Source organism: Vigna unguiculata, chromosome 5, assembly GCF_004118075.2.
Source record: "Vigna unguiculata cultivar IT97K-499-35 chromosome 5, ASM411807v1, whole genome shotgun sequence".
Classification (NCBI taxonomy): Eukaryota; Viridiplantae; Streptophyta; class Magnoliopsida; order Fabales; family Fabaceae; genus Vigna; species Vigna unguiculata.
The window spans coordinates 45,377,014-45,392,066 of record NC_040283.1 but is presented as its reverse complement, the minus strand read 5'-3'; the positions used below and the strand labels follow the sequence as shown (position 1 = coordinate 45,392,066).

At 33.1% G+C, this 15,053-nt stretch overlaps 3 protein-coding genes across 4 annotated transcripts; 2 read left to right on the top strand and 1 right to left on the bottom strand.

The window, feature by feature from the left end:
* Positions 1-2,671: 2,671 nt before the first annotated feature.
* On the top strand, positions 2,672-7,495 carry LOC114184957 (protein TOC75-3, chloroplastic). Its single transcript, XM_028072382.1, has 7 exons — positions 2,672-3,901; positions 4,477-4,698; positions 4,796-4,903; positions 5,012-5,203; positions 5,301-5,549; positions 6,628-6,882; positions 6,985-7,495. Exons 1-7 carry the CDS (start codon positions 2,780-2,782, stop codon positions 7,222-7,224), a joined length of 2,388 nt encoding a protein of 795 aa, XP_027928183.1. The 5' UTR covers positions 2,672-2,779; the 3' UTR covers positions 7,225-7,495.
* A 603-nt stretch (positions 7,496-8,098) lies between these two features.
* On the bottom strand, positions 8,099-11,467 carry LOC114183622 (dnaJ homolog subfamily B member 8). Of its 2 annotated transcripts, XM_028070704.1 has the most exons (5): positions 11,036-11,467; positions 9,582-9,741; positions 9,055-9,087; positions 8,754-8,848; positions 8,099-8,606 (listed from the first exon to the last, which is right to left on the bottom strand). In XM_028070704.1, exons 1-5 carry the CDS (start codon positions 11,381-11,383, stop codon positions 8,376-8,378), a joined length of 867 nt encoding a protein of 288 aa, XP_027926505.1. In that variant the 5' UTR covers positions 11,384-11,467; the 3' UTR covers positions 8,099-8,375. The 2 variants fall into 2 exon arrangements, with proteins under 2 accessions (XP_027926505.1, XP_027926506.1); XM_028070705.1 differs by lacking the exon at positions 9,055-9,087 and having other exon boundaries at positions 11,036-11,413.
* Positions 11,468-12,973: 1,506 nt separating this feature from the next.
* LOC114183899 lies at positions 12,974-14,042 on the top strand. Its single transcript, XM_028071075.1, has 2 exons — positions 12,974-13,524; positions 13,626-14,042. The coding sequence occupies exons 1-2, from the start codon at positions 13,153-13,155 to the stop codon at positions 13,800-13,802; spliced, it is 549 nt and encodes a 182-aa protein (XP_027926876.1). The 5' UTR covers positions 12,974-13,152; the 3' UTR covers positions 13,803-14,042.
* The last annotated feature ends 1,011 nt before the right edge of the window (positions 14,043-15,053 follow it).

The window sequence follows — 15,053 nt, the reverse complement described above, 5'->3', positions numbered from 1 at the left end:
AAAAATTATATATTTGTTATTGATCTTAACTTAAATTTCTTGAAAATTAAAAAATGCGAACACACAGCATGACAGCGCCTGTGTATTCACTAGTATATATATATATATATATATATATATATATATATATATATATAATTTACATAATTAAAAATATTATTTTTCAAAATATTACAAAATGTCTTGGTAATTCAAAATGACTTTTAATTTTTCATTCATTCATCTTTTAATTTTATTTTTTCAATGAGGTTGAGAGAAAAGGGACATGAGATTGTGATATAATAGTGTTGATATGGTTATGTAGCATCAACACATAACACACAAAGTTTATTGGAAGGATGAAAAGAGGTGGGTGTATGAGAAGAGTGAGGGAGTCTAAAGACGTTTGTTTGAAGATGTAAAGTTGTGCTTAAGACATTTGTAAAATTGTTAAGATAAAAACATACACCTATTTGTTATGCAAAAAATGCATGTTCTTATAAAACATTTTTGGTTGGTAGAGATTGGAGAATGTGTATTGAAAGATACAACATTCATTTAATATTTGTGTCAAAATTAATGTATGAGAAGATGTGCACTCATTTAATATAAAATAAGTTTATTAATAAAAGTATGCAATCAAGTTCGCTATTACATGTTTATCGACAAATTCATAAAGTTTATTCTTCCTTTATTAGTACATCTTTGCTTTTACTCTCTAAATTTTTATGTAGAGAGGGATTCATTAAGATTTGCATATTGAATTATTGTGCTAAAATTGTTGTGAAATAATAACTATAATTGGTTGCTTGGAGATTGTCAATAACAATTTATGGGCTAGATAGAATTGGCTTCAGAATATGATACTAAGTTAAATATATATATATATATATATATATATATATATATATATATATATATATATATATATTAGTTAACAAAATTTGCAGTAACAGTTAAATTCAAATCTATTGATATGTTTTTTATGTCGTCATCTCACTTGTTTAAAGTTATTGATCTATAAAAGGTAGTGTCAGCTATTATGAAAAATTGTTGTTTTTATTTCTTATATTTTTCATTTATATATGCATCATATTTATAAATATGTATTTTTTATTTTTAGTGAACCATCTATTGACCTAAATTAGAGAGGATAGATAAATTTGTTTTCATAAATATTGTTTGAATGTGTTCCATTTTGACAAAAAGAATTTGTATTAACAAAGTATGGACATGATAATATCCAACTTTTTTTTAATTAGGTAGGGAGATAAAGATGATGATGATGTGAATGTACATATCTTTTCGTTGTCATACCCATCATGATACCATCAAAATCATTTATATCTGTTAAGATTTTTTTTTTCTTATTCTAACCTTTGTGCATAGTTATGTTGAGATGATGTATATCAATTAAATATTTTTACTTTGTTTTAATATTCTATTTATTATATACTTTCTTTTCATATGAGAATCTTTAATACTTTCAATCATCTAAGTTTTAAATAATATAACTTTTTATTTACTAATTAATATAAAAAACTTATCTTCTTTATTCTCTTATTATTAATTTTTATTTTATTTAAAAAGAAATTTTGTTTTGCTAAAATAATTTTATTATTTGACAACCATTCAACTAGGCTACTATTTGAATATATGTCTTTTGGATCTTTGATCAAAATGGGTTAAGAATAAGTGGGATACAAAATTCCAATTTTAAATAGAGAAAGAATAAAAGAAAAATTTTCTATACATATTAATTTAAAGTTTATGAGTGCTTCTACGTTTTATCAAATTATTTAGATAAATGGGATTTAATAGCTTTAATTTAACTATTCAATTTCATATTATTTTTTTAAAAAAAGTATTTTTTAGATTTTCATATTCTATATTCTATTAAAATAAAGTTTTGATTCTAAAATCAAATAGAAAAAAAATAATTATTTTAAAGAATGGACAGGATACATTTAAATAATTATTTCAAATAGAAAGAAAAATACGAGTGTCCAAATAAATATGCTTTTTCATGAAATCGTCGAGGAAATGAGAGGACAAAAGAGAAATTTTATTATTCTTTAATAACATTAATTTATTTATAACTTCTTATTATTTTTTTATGTTTAAAATTTTGTTATTTTACTAAAAAATTAATAATAATAAATATTTTTAGATATTCTAATAAATAAAATGAAATTTTGTTTTTCGTCAATAATGTTAGTCCATAATTCTTGTTTCTAATAATAATTCCACTATCATAATGATTTTAACAAATAATAAAAAAAATTGAAAAATAGTGAAATAGTTCCTTCATATCTATAAATAAGAGACAAAATTTACAAGGATATAGAAAATATTCCTTGGACTTTTTTAATGGTAAATTTTTCATTTTTCATTTTTGTCTTATTTCTTTAATAGTAGTTTTTTTCATTTTTCATTTTTCCTTTTTCTAGTGATATGGTGAAGAAGTGGATTATAAGAAGACTAAAAATTGATTTAAAAATTGAGTTAAGAAATCCAAATAGGAAATGAAGATGAATATAAGATAACGAAAAGCCTGTGTTGCCATCCCTTGATAAATACCGGTTTGGTATGTTTGTGTATTTTTAAATATTGTACCTTTTTATTTATATAATTTATATTGTTTTTGTATCACTAAATTGTAAAATGGTGGTGATGGAGAGATACATATAACATAGGGGAAAGGAAGAGAAAGGAAAACATAAAAAACCAAACCCATCAAAAACCCTTCTTCCTCACTCCATTTCTCTCTCTTATCCAATCTGCAACCTTAAGCTCAACAATGTCGTCCTTCGCTGCCTCTAACAACCTCAGCACAGCCATTCTACCCTCTCGCCGCACCAAACTTTCTCGATCTTCTTCCGTCAAATGCAACCTGTTACCTTCCAAACCCAACGATTCAAATCCCTCGGCGCCTCCTCCGCCGCTCTTCAAAGCCATCGCCATCTCCTCCGCAGCCTCCATTCTCCTCCACTGCACACCTCTCACCCCCTTCCTCTCTAACCCCCTCGCAGGCGGAGGAAACAGCGGCGGCGGCGGCGGAGCTGGTGGAGATGGAGGATGGTTCGGCGGAAATGGAGGCGGCGGCGGAGAAAACGGAGGGTTCTTGTCTAGAATGTTCGCTGCTATTGCCGACGAATCTCAGTCTCAGGAATGGGATTCGCACGGCTTGCCCGCGAACATCGTGGTCCAGTTGAACAAAATGAGTGGGTTCAAGAAGTACAAGGTTTCCGAGATCATGTTCTTCGATCGGAACAGGAAAGTGAAAGTGGGCTCCGAGGACTCGTTCTTCGAGATGGTTTCGCTGAGGCCTGGTGGGGTTTACACGAAGGCGCAGCTTCAGAAGGAGTTGGAGACTCTCGCAACTTCTGGCATGTTTGAGAAGGTTGATTTGGAAGGGAAAACCAACCCTGATGGAACAATAGGGGTTACCATTTCGTTCAGCGAGAGCACGTGGCAGTCTGCGGATGGGTTTCGCTGCATCAATGTGGGGTTGATGCAGCAGACAAAGCCTATTGAGATGGATTCTGATATGACTGATAAAGAGAGATTGGAGTACTATTTGAGTCAGGAGAGGGAATACAAGAGGAGAATCGACAGGGCGAGGCCGTGTCTCTTGCCGAGGCATGTGCACGATGAGATTCTTGAAATGCTCAAGAGACAAGGCATGGTCAGTGCTAGGTTGCTGCAGAGGATCAGGGACCGAGTGCAAAAGTGGTACCATGATGAAGGCTATGCGTGTGCTCAGGTGGTTAATTTTGGGAATCTTAACACCAAGGAAGTTGTTTGCGAGGTTGTTGAAGGGGATATCACCAAATTGGATATTCAGTTCCAGGATAAGCTTGGCAATGTTGTTGAAGGGAACACTCAAGTGCCAGTGATACAAAGAGAGCTTCCTCGGCAGGTATATATTGTAGGATACGTGTAGGCTGTGTTGTATTGGAGTTTTCTGGTTAATTGGGGTAGGTTATGAATGCTTGTTATCTGTGCAATTGATGTGTTTAGTGTGATCAAGAGCTACTTTACATGATTATCTTCTTGTACATGATATAGTGTTGGAGATTTCATTTCAACTAGTTATATACCAATCAAAGTGTATGTGTAGGGAATAATCTTCACTTCAAAAAGCAGTTTCATAAGATCTTGATACACCTGAACCCAAATTCTAATATGGAATATAAAGTCTATTCTAGCTATTGTTGCTGGGCCTATCGAGCTGTTAATCCTCAACTTGAAGGGGTGTTGAAAATTGCACATTGACTAGCCATGTGGCTATATTAAAGTATACAAGTGAGGGGTGACCCTTCCATTAGAAGTTGGTTTTCAGAGGTCAAGTTTTAAGCACAAATTCTAATAATTAGCGTATTATGTGTTTACTAGTTTGTTATGATATTATTCCTTATGTTTGGTTTTTGTGTTGTTTTATCTGTTCATTGATTTGTGTTACTAACTTCATGAATGTTTGTGTTGGATTCACAGCTACGCCCAGGTTTCACTTTCAACATTGAAGCCGGGAAGCAAGCTTTAAGAAATGTGAACTCCCTTGCTTTGTTTTCAAATATTGAGGTGAATCCAAGGCCTGATGAGAAAAATGAAGGAGGTATAATTGTTGAAATTAAGTTAAAGGAGTTAGAACAGAAGTCGGCTGAAGTCAGTACTGAGTGGAGTATTGTCCCCGGACGAGGAGGGCATCCCACCCTGGTATTTATTTCTGTCTAACAAATATCAATTCTCTTTAACGAGTGATGAATTATTTGTGTCTAATTAATTTGTTTATTTTCTATTCAAATTTGTGTAGGCTTCACTTCAGCCAGGTGGTACTGTTAGTTTTGAACATAGGAATCTGCAAGGACTGAATAGATCTGTTAATGGTTCTATAACAACTAGTAACTTCTTGAATCCCCAGGTAGGTATCCTTGAGCTTGTCCTATGAGTTCCTTAATTTGATCCTGCCAATAGTTGCTTAGTGATATTGGCATCGGTATCACAATATGCCCCATTTATTCTGCTTCAGGATGATCTTGCATTTAAGCTAGAGTATGTGCATCCATATTTGGATGGTGTGTACTATCCACGTAACCGTACTCTCCGTGTGAGCTGCTTCAATAGCCGAAAGCTGAGTCCTGTGTTTACTGGGGGACCAGGTGTGGATGAAGTGCCCCCAATTTGGGTTGATCGTACCGGTGTTAAAGCTAATATCACGGAGGTAATTTCATTTGGTCTTTTCAACTAAATGAACTTTGGGTTGGCCTTTTGGGTCATTGGTAATTTTAACTAATTATTTTGTTTTGTGCGCCATGCAGAATTTCACACGTCAGAGTAAATTCACCTATGGACTTGTAATGGAAGAGATAACGACACGTGATGAAAGTAGTCATATATGTTCAAATGGTCAAAGAGTATTACCTAGTGGAGGAATTAGTGCTGATGGACCTCCAACCACTCTCAGTGGTACTGGCATTGATCGCATGGCATTTTTACAGGCAAATATCACACGCGATAACACACGTTTTGTGAATGGAACTGTTGTTGGAGACAGAAATATGTTCCAGGTGACTACACTCAGTGCCTTTGTAATTATGTACATGGATAAATTATACGTTCCTATCAGTTTTGTGATATTTAGAAACTTTCAAAAAATTATATTTCTTTATAGAAAACATGATTTATATCGATCCAACCATTAAGTTATAACTTTATATTACCCTGTGTGTTTGTCAAATTTTGTCAAAATTAGACAATTTAAGTAGTCAGGTGAATCTTCTTTTTATTTTTATTTTTAAGTATATATTGTCAAATTGAGGTATATCAATGGAGTATTAAATAATTTTAGATTGATATAAGATTTTGTTCTATGGTTTATATTTTTCTTAATAATCTTAAATAATCTTAATATAATATATGATTCAATTATCCAATAAAAAGTTATTAAATTAGTAGATCCCTTCCCATTTATATATGTGTGTGTGAAGATGCTCTTGGCATTTTGTTTCGCCAAGTCTGAGCTTGACTTTGGTGGGGAAAGAATATCCTAAAAGTTTGAAGACAAGGATGGAATGTGCATCAAGCAGGGGTGCAGAGCCTATAATTTCTATGCAGGTGCCATAGTGTGTGTAAATGTATTTCAAATGTAAATGTATTTCAAAATTTTAGCTTAGATATTTTCTATTCTATAAGTATGATTTGGCCTCTATAATTTATTCCCTTTGGCCCTGGGAACACCACACTGGCACGTTTTCATGGAAGTAAACTTGTCTTACTATTAATAAGTGAAAGCACAGATGGATTAAAGATGTTCCAAGCTTTTTTTTCAAGTATACCTAATCTATTAGTGCAATCTATGTTAGAGGATGATACCGAGGCTAGAGTTATTAGGGGGCTGTCATTTTCTGCCCTGAAAGCAGTTGTTTTAACCAACAACTAAGCCTTATCCCCGTAATTTGGTGTTGGATATGTGGATAAATCAATGCCATTGAGTTCCATCCATAACACATTTTCAGCCAAACCTCCTAGTGCAAGCCTACTAAATTGCTGTACCTTTGAGGACAATACATTGGTGTTTTCTGAATTTTTGAATATGTTATGGCTATGTTTTCTGATAATGCATTCTTAAATATATGCAAACTACAGGTGGATCAAGGCCTTGGCATTGGCAGTCAATTCCCGTTCTTTAATCGTCATCAGCTAACAGTGACACGATTCGTCCAGTTGATGTCCGTGGAAGAAGGGGCCGGTAAACCACCGCCACCAGTTCTTGTTCTCCACGGCCACTATGGTGGTTGTGTAGGTGATCTCCCCAGCTATGATGCCTTTACTCTGGGGGGTCCCTATTCTGTAAGGGGATACAACATGGGTGAGATTGGAGCGGCCAGAAACATCCTCGAGGTAGGAACCAGAAGACTGGACCCATTTTATGATTCTCAAAGTTGATTTTAGTTTTGTTACTTAGAGATCATGTTTAACCATCTTATCTGTTTATTTCTGCAGCTTGCAGCTGAGTTACGGATACCTGTTAAAAGTACGCATGTGTATGCATTTGCAGAACACGGCAACGACCTAGGAAGTTCAAAGGGTGTGAAAGGGAATCCCACCGAAGTTTATAGGCGACTTGGTCATGGTTCGTCTTATGGTCTTGGTGTCAAACTTGGTCTAGTGAGAGCAGAATATGCCGTTGATCACAACTCAGGAACTGGTGCATTATTTTTCCGTTTCGGAGAGAGGTTCTGAGGTGCAAAGTAGTGACATTAGTATATTGCACAGTCGGCATTCTTCTTTTGGTTAGTGGGGTTTGGAGGCTATAGATACTCACAACTTACGTGTACTAGACCAGTATACTCGGTGTTTTTGTTTGTTTCTCCTAAAATTGGTAGAGGCTTCTGCGTAATTATTACCGTGGCGATGAATTGGATTTTATTTTTCCGGCTAGTCATCAATGCACAGTCCGTGAGAAAAAAAATGGATCCTAATATTCTCTTAAATAAATTTTATCTCTTGCTAAGTATGATTGTCAAGTTATTTGAGGTTAAAAGGTTGTCTTTTTCTTTAATATAGGTTTTGGAGGATTTTTCTTGTGGTTTTAACTTGTACTCCCACTTCACTAAAAAACGTTGATCTTTTATTTGTATTATATTTAGATTTTTGTTGAAGCAAGATAGATGTATAAGTAGTTTCATTATTTTATAATTATGTCCTGTACATAAACAAATCGAGTCCATTCTCTCGTTGGAGTCCTTGATTTGTCATAAAAACCTTATGCTAAACCATTCTTGATAATTTTCTTTATATATTTCTTTTCTCTATTTTTAGTGGTACCAATCTTTTTTATTGGGCTGTTTACAAATCTTTTTCACAAATGCCAGAACTACTTAAGACGAAATTTTAACATTCGTCTTATTCCATTTCTTTGAAATACTTTCAGTCCTTGTCTTATCTAATACAGTACATTCAACCAAAGATTCTAATCTGCTGTTTTCTTCACATAGATATGAAAATATCAGTACGATAAATCGGTTGTTTATTAAGTTCAAACCACGGTTTATAATCATATTGTAAATCATTAGTATTACAATGCTTGCTATGTATGTAGAAAATGAACCGGAGCTCGTGAAAATCCAGGACACACTAAGTCTTCATTTTTCTCTCCTTTTGTAGATGTTATTGTTCCTAAAAATCCAAATAGTTTGTATAGATATTTTAGTTATGAATTGAATAATCCCTTTACAAACCCAATACATCCATGATTTAGCTTTTAGTGTAATTCCTCTAACCACCCAAATAAATGAAACTAGAGAGAGAGAGAGAGAGAGAGAGAGAGAGAGAGAGAATAATTCACCTCAATTCACCTTAAACCAAAAATGGAAGAACCTAATCCTTTTATGCTACAAGCCTAATTCTTTTTTCAACTGAGCCAGAGTGGCTTCTATTTCCTCAAGGTTATCCTCAACACTTCTGTTGCCTTTGCTAGCTTCACCTGGACTACTACTACCGCTTGGCGTCTCTCTCCCAGAAAATTTGGATGCATTTTCTCCCTGAGGTGTCTCGTAATCATCATTCTGATCTGTAATATTGAGTTCTTTCTCAAGGAACTCCACAAATTCTTCTCCTATTTCCTGAAAGGGAAAATTTAGAATACTACATCGGTTACTTGGGCTCTATTACATTGATTTTTTCACCGATGTTATATCAGGTGATATAGAAAGTATGTACATTATAATTAAAAGAAATAAACAGATGAAGATTTAAACAGGGAGCCTCACCGCCAATTCCTCCCACAGACTCTTTGGTTTTCCTTCTGAAGCAGCGTTTGCTTCCCAATTCCTGAATTCTTCTTGAAGATCCTTAAAGAAGTCCTCTGCAAAAAACAAAATCAGACAGGTCTCAAACACTAAAGAGAAGGGAATTACAAAATTATGTTGCAATATACTAGAGACACACATCCCTTTCCCCTTGTTGGTAGATTTATATGGGGCAACCAATGCCCGGGAGAATTTGTAATGAATACAGGCTAAACTTAGGGCCAACATGATCCATGATGTCTACCAGAGAGTATATATCTACCTATTGTTATTTGAACATCCCTCAAAAAATTACCTGCATCATTAATATGTAGGACTATAAGAAGATTAAACCAAAAAGTAACTAGCTTGATAAAATGATAGGACAAGAAGCACATAATAAACATAAGTACTACATATGTTTAAAAGTCTTAATATTCGATTTAATACCTAAGAATTTTTGGATTAACTTACAACTTCTTTTTGGATTTGTTTAGGCACTTAGTCTTATGGTTAGTTCTTGATCAGGTAGTACTAGTGATCACTAATCACTCTAATTAATAATATAAACAGGATTGTTAAATTAATGTATCATTCAAAACATTAAATACTATCAGTAATATATTTCAGTTTGGTACTTCGATTCCAGCTGTTCTTCCTCTTCCCTCTTACTTGATCCTAAACCTATAATCCTTTGATATGGTGTCAAAGCCAATGTGCAACAGCAATAATAAGCATGAAGAACGTATTCAAAAGTAAAGTCTCGTAGATAGATACTCAAATAAGATTCATGTGATTATCAATCTTTACCTAGTCCATAAAATTCTTCTTCAGGTTGTGCACTCCTACTTTGGCTTCCTTGAGAAAAATCATAACCTTGACTTCCAGAATCATATCTTTTGCGGGAACTGGAATTTAGCAATGTATTGTATGCATGTTTTATCCTCATAAATTTCTCCTGTGCCTTTTCCTGTGAAAAGAAACTTTAACATACATAAGTAAGCACTAAAGACTCCAATCTTCCGGGAATTTATTACTTAATACACAAATCAATGCGAGTATTACTAACATACAATCCAAAATAGAACAGTTGCATTATTGAAGGGCTTTCAGCATAATGCATTCAACAAACTTTTACCACAACTTCTTCCTCCAGATCATGGTTCATTTTCTTTTCCAGTTTATATTTTTCCTTTTTGGGGGGCAGGGACACTGCCACTATCATAACTTTAGCCTGGAACTTAAAGTAAAATAGTAAAACAAACTAAAAGAGTGAAAATACAAAGATTGGAAGACAGCGAACCAATTACAAGTGCAATAAGTGAGGATCATAGATTTTTTGTCACTATCTGGTATGTGACATTTGGTTTATTAATCATCATAGATCCACGTATTTTTCAGCTTTTGAGAACTAATATACATGTAAAGGGGATGAATGTTCTTTCCTGAGAAGGATAGTGAACAATCATGAAACATATTAACGGTGGATCTAGACCAGAAAATGTCCATTTACAGAATTCTGAGAAAACATGCAATTTCTGATGGCAATAGAGTCATGGACACAAATTACTTAAACCTTGTAACAGCCAAACGGATTATGTGAATTTTCTCTTCACAGAAGAACAACAAGCCATATATAATCAACCTAGTGGCCATGTTTATAAAATTGAGAGTGCAAAACAACAGTGACTTGATCAAACACCAAAATTTTGCTCGCCACATTTGAAATCTTGCAAAAGCTGTGAAGACCATCAATACAGAATACACGGTAAAGAGAATCTGGCATGTTGCAACGGAACTGTACCTATCCATTTTTGGTTAATTCTTCAATTTTGCACGACATAAACAAGTCAAAATTGATGGGACAATTTGGCAAAAACTTCCACCAGAGACAATGAGAATAAAAACCACAGAACCTAAATTTATCCAAAGTGAAGTATTCAGCTACAAAATAGGATCCCCCCACCCCGGAAACTAAACATTAGAGAAAAAAATTCAAATCGATTAACATCCTGATAAAGGTAAAAACCTCTAATTGTCAAAAGCTTCCCCAAATTATAAGCAATGTCTATGTCTCTTTATCACAACAGATAATAAAATATGGGGAAAATATTTACTTTTCCACCTAACTTTCGATAACTTAACTCAATCAGAATAACAAACCAACAATTGTCAAATCTCCTTAACATTATCAAAACTAATTTTCAAATCCACAGAATGTTGAGAGAACAACAACACTGATTAGATTTAAACAAAGTAATCACCTCTTTATTGACATCAGGATGATACTTAAGAGCAAGTTTCCGATACGCCCTTTTGATTTCGCCGACAGTTGCGGATGGAGACACACCCAAAACTTCGTACGGCGACTCGCCACGCCTTGCTCTCACCACCATCATTCTATTGCCCCATCTTTCTTTTCTCTGCTGCTTCCACTGTAAATGGTGAAAACGACTTGAATAGCTAAGTTTAGAAGTGGGTATGCAACAATTTGGTTGAAGAGATCTGAGAGAAAGGTGAGTGTTGTGGGAACAACAAAGAAAAGTGTTTGCAGTGAGAGAGAGAGTTGCTGTTATTCCATGCATCTTATCTCCAAAGCTTTGTTCTCTCATTGCTTCGACTCATTCATAGGATTCTCCATCAACCTCTTCAAACACCAACATCTCTCTCTTATCACTCAATGTCCCAAACTTCTTTTAACTCCTTTAACACCAAACACACAAAAAAAAAAAATGAATAAATCTTCATTGTTAATTACCTCTGTCTCTGTTAATTTACCCGCTAAATTTAGAAAATCCATAATATTTTTTAGGGTGAATTTTATTTTGGTGTCTAAAAATTATAAATTTTAAAATATTTTCATGATGCCATTTTATTCCACTAAATTACACATTATTTAACCGATTTTTATTCATGGCAGCGAACAACATCCATTGAAAAAAAAATTAATATAAACAATTAACAACTCAAATTATTTTGTAATATTCATCCAATCTTATGCAATATTTTCTTCTTTTTTTTATATCTAATATAATGCATTTATTTACATATATATGCCTATTCCCCTTATGAATTAATCGTATCACATACTAGTGTTTATTATTAATAAATATACATAAAGAGTAAATATTGTGTTCTAATTATACATTTTGTTTTGAAGAGTTAAAATTGAATTCATATTTGAAAATATTAATTTTAACTATAAGTAATAAATATCACATTCTATTTAAAATTGCTTGAAGAAATGTAAGGGCTGATAAAAATAATTAAATATATCAAAGCAGGTAAATAATCAAAGTCAGACTATTAGATTGATTTGATATAAAAAATCTACAAGCCATGTCATATAATGAATAAAATATAGAATTATATGGGAAAAAAATATTCAACGTGAAAAAAGAGAGAGTATATTATCACCCCGTATAAATTGCAATTTGAAGTATTTCCTAATAGCTTTACCCTGGCATTTAATATTGTAGGGAATGTTATTTCTTATATTATACACAAAGATTGATTCTTGAATAGATATCAAATTTACTAAACAAAATTATAATACCTTTTATTTTGGGAATAATGTAAAAAAAATTTACACGTCTGTTGCATTTGTAAATGGGCTTTCATGTGTTTGGGTCTATATTTGAGTATAACATGCTATAGATACTATTGCTCCTTTCACTCTCGCAATTGCTAACTGAACCAAAAAAAAAAGGAAAAATAACTTAAACATTCTTTGTCATTGTGCACACAACCACTGTGCTGCCACTAAATCATTACAGCTGAGAAAGAAAAAGAATGGAAGAATACTGCAGGAGAAGAAGAGAAAAATGGGAAAAAAAAAGGAAAAATTATTTTAAAAAGTTCTTTCTACAATATATTTCATATGTTCTAAAAGAAACTTTTTATAGATCTTCTTTATTTTGGAAAAATCATTCCAAAAGGTATTATACAAATTCTGGAATTTTTTCTGAAAATCTCATTTCGAAAATTTTGTTTCAGAATATATTTCACATGTTTCCTATTCTTTAAAAATTTCAATCCAAATATTCTGCTTTTAAATTATCTTCTGAAAATTCCAAAAACTTGTTTCTGAAACTTTCTAAAAAATATAATCCAAAAGTCACTTTTTTAAAGGACAAATATTATTTTAAAAATTTGAAGAGGTGCGCGAAGAAATTTTGGAGGTGAAGAAATTAAAAGCCCAGACATAAAAAACAAGAAAAAAATTTGAACCATGAGTTAATGGGCCCATAACAAAGGACTCTTATAGTGATAGTAGAACTTCAAAATCCCGTTGGAGAAGTCCTTCCAGCAATAATCAGAAAGCGGTGCCACGTGTGATAAAGAAAAGTGATTGGCTGAGACTGTGGTGAGAATTGCAGCAATGGCCACAGGATTTGCATCTTCCTTAATCTCATCTTCCCCACACATTACAACCTTTCTTTCTTCTTCTTCTTCTTCTTCTTCTTCTCTGCACTCATACCACCCTCTCAGAACAACCACTCTTCCATCTCTCTCATCAAACTTCCCCATCACAACCCCATTCAAAAAATCCATCCTTTTTCACAACCCACTCCGACCCATTATTCTTCTTCCTCCTCCTCCTGCCGCCGCCGCCGAAGATGTTATCTCTACGGCGGAAACCACGGCGGCTGCTGTGGAGAAGTTGTACCCAACCACCGATCAAGGGGTGGCCACTGTCGTATCCGCGCTTTTCTTTTTGGCTTTCCTTGGCCTATCCGCCATCACTATTGGGGTAAGTAAAATTCTGCAAAAAAAAACCAAAAAATCTTAATTTGTTTGAAGTGAGGTAGTCATGTTCTGAAAGCTTGTACTGTGTTTGTGTTGCATTTGCAGGTGATTTATCTAGCAGTGGTGGATTTCCTGCAGAAGAGAGAGAAGGAGAAGTTTGAGAAGGAAGAAGCAAGTAAAAAGGGGAAGAAGAAGAAAAAGAAGGTGGTGGGAAGAGCCAGAGCTGGACCCAGAGGATTTGGGCAAAAGGTTGTGGAAGAGGATGAAGAGAAAGATGATTAAGATAAGAACCAATTTCAGGTCATCTTTCCTTGCTTTCAAATCCAATTTTACTGTCACCTTTTTAAGTTTTCACTGTTTTCAAACCAGACATGTTTTAACAGTGGATAGTGAGTAATTTACGATGTTGTCGGATTATTAGTTAAAGAAATTCATTGCAACATAGGAAATGTTGGATTGGATTGGCCTTTCATTTGTCCTTATTGTTCATTATTGGCTTTTATTTGAATTTAATTCGATGAAGATCCAGAGCAGAAGACACCATCAAAACATGTTTTTGTTTATCATGTTTTTATAGCTATTAATCATCAAAATTTTGATGTCATATCCTAATCATACTATTACTGGACAAATAATAGATTAAAAAAATGTTTGGCTAGAAATATAAAACTGTTGGATAAGGTGTGGTTTGTCACCTTATATTCTTTATAAAAACAGAATAAGTGTATGTGATCATGCATTTATAAATTTTGTTAATGCATTCAATTATTTGATTGGGAATAAAACTTTAGTGACCTATAGGTATAATTGTTTTAAAACACTCAAAATGTAATATTATAAAGGTCTTTGTAAAAAAATGGAAGATAGGGATTAGCAAATTCCTTTGTTACAACTTGTTGTAACATTATTTTACAATTATGTGTTTATTATATTGTTACCGAATATTCTTTTATACCTTTTATAGTTTTACTGTATTGTTTATAGTTATTAAGGTTAACTTTTATTTCAGTTGACCAGTGTTAACATGTTTGGAAAACCATTAAAATTGATGTAATGAATTCTGATGTAATTATTTTGACAAACTTAATTTTGAAAAAATAAAATGTTTATATATTTTAGAACTTACAGCTAAGAAAAACACTCACAAATTATAAATTAAAAAAATATGGCTGATTAGTGGTTTAAAAATAATTTATCTCACACGTACGACAAAGAGAGGGAGAGGGAGAGATTTTTAAATTATCAATTAAATGTTTGTATTGTATTCATTTGTTATAAATTGGAATCGCATATATACTTATTAGTACTTTTAGGGGTTAAATAAATTTTTCCCGACTTCAAAATTAACCTTTATTGAACTTATTATCTCCAAAAGAAAATTAGTAATTTTGGTATTTAAAATTTAATAAATATCGTAATATGAACATGATATATATTAGCTACGTTGACATATTAATTTGAAGGTATCAAATGCTGAGACACAGGCAAATGTATAAGGATGACGATTGCATTTTAACATTGTCTATCTAAAAG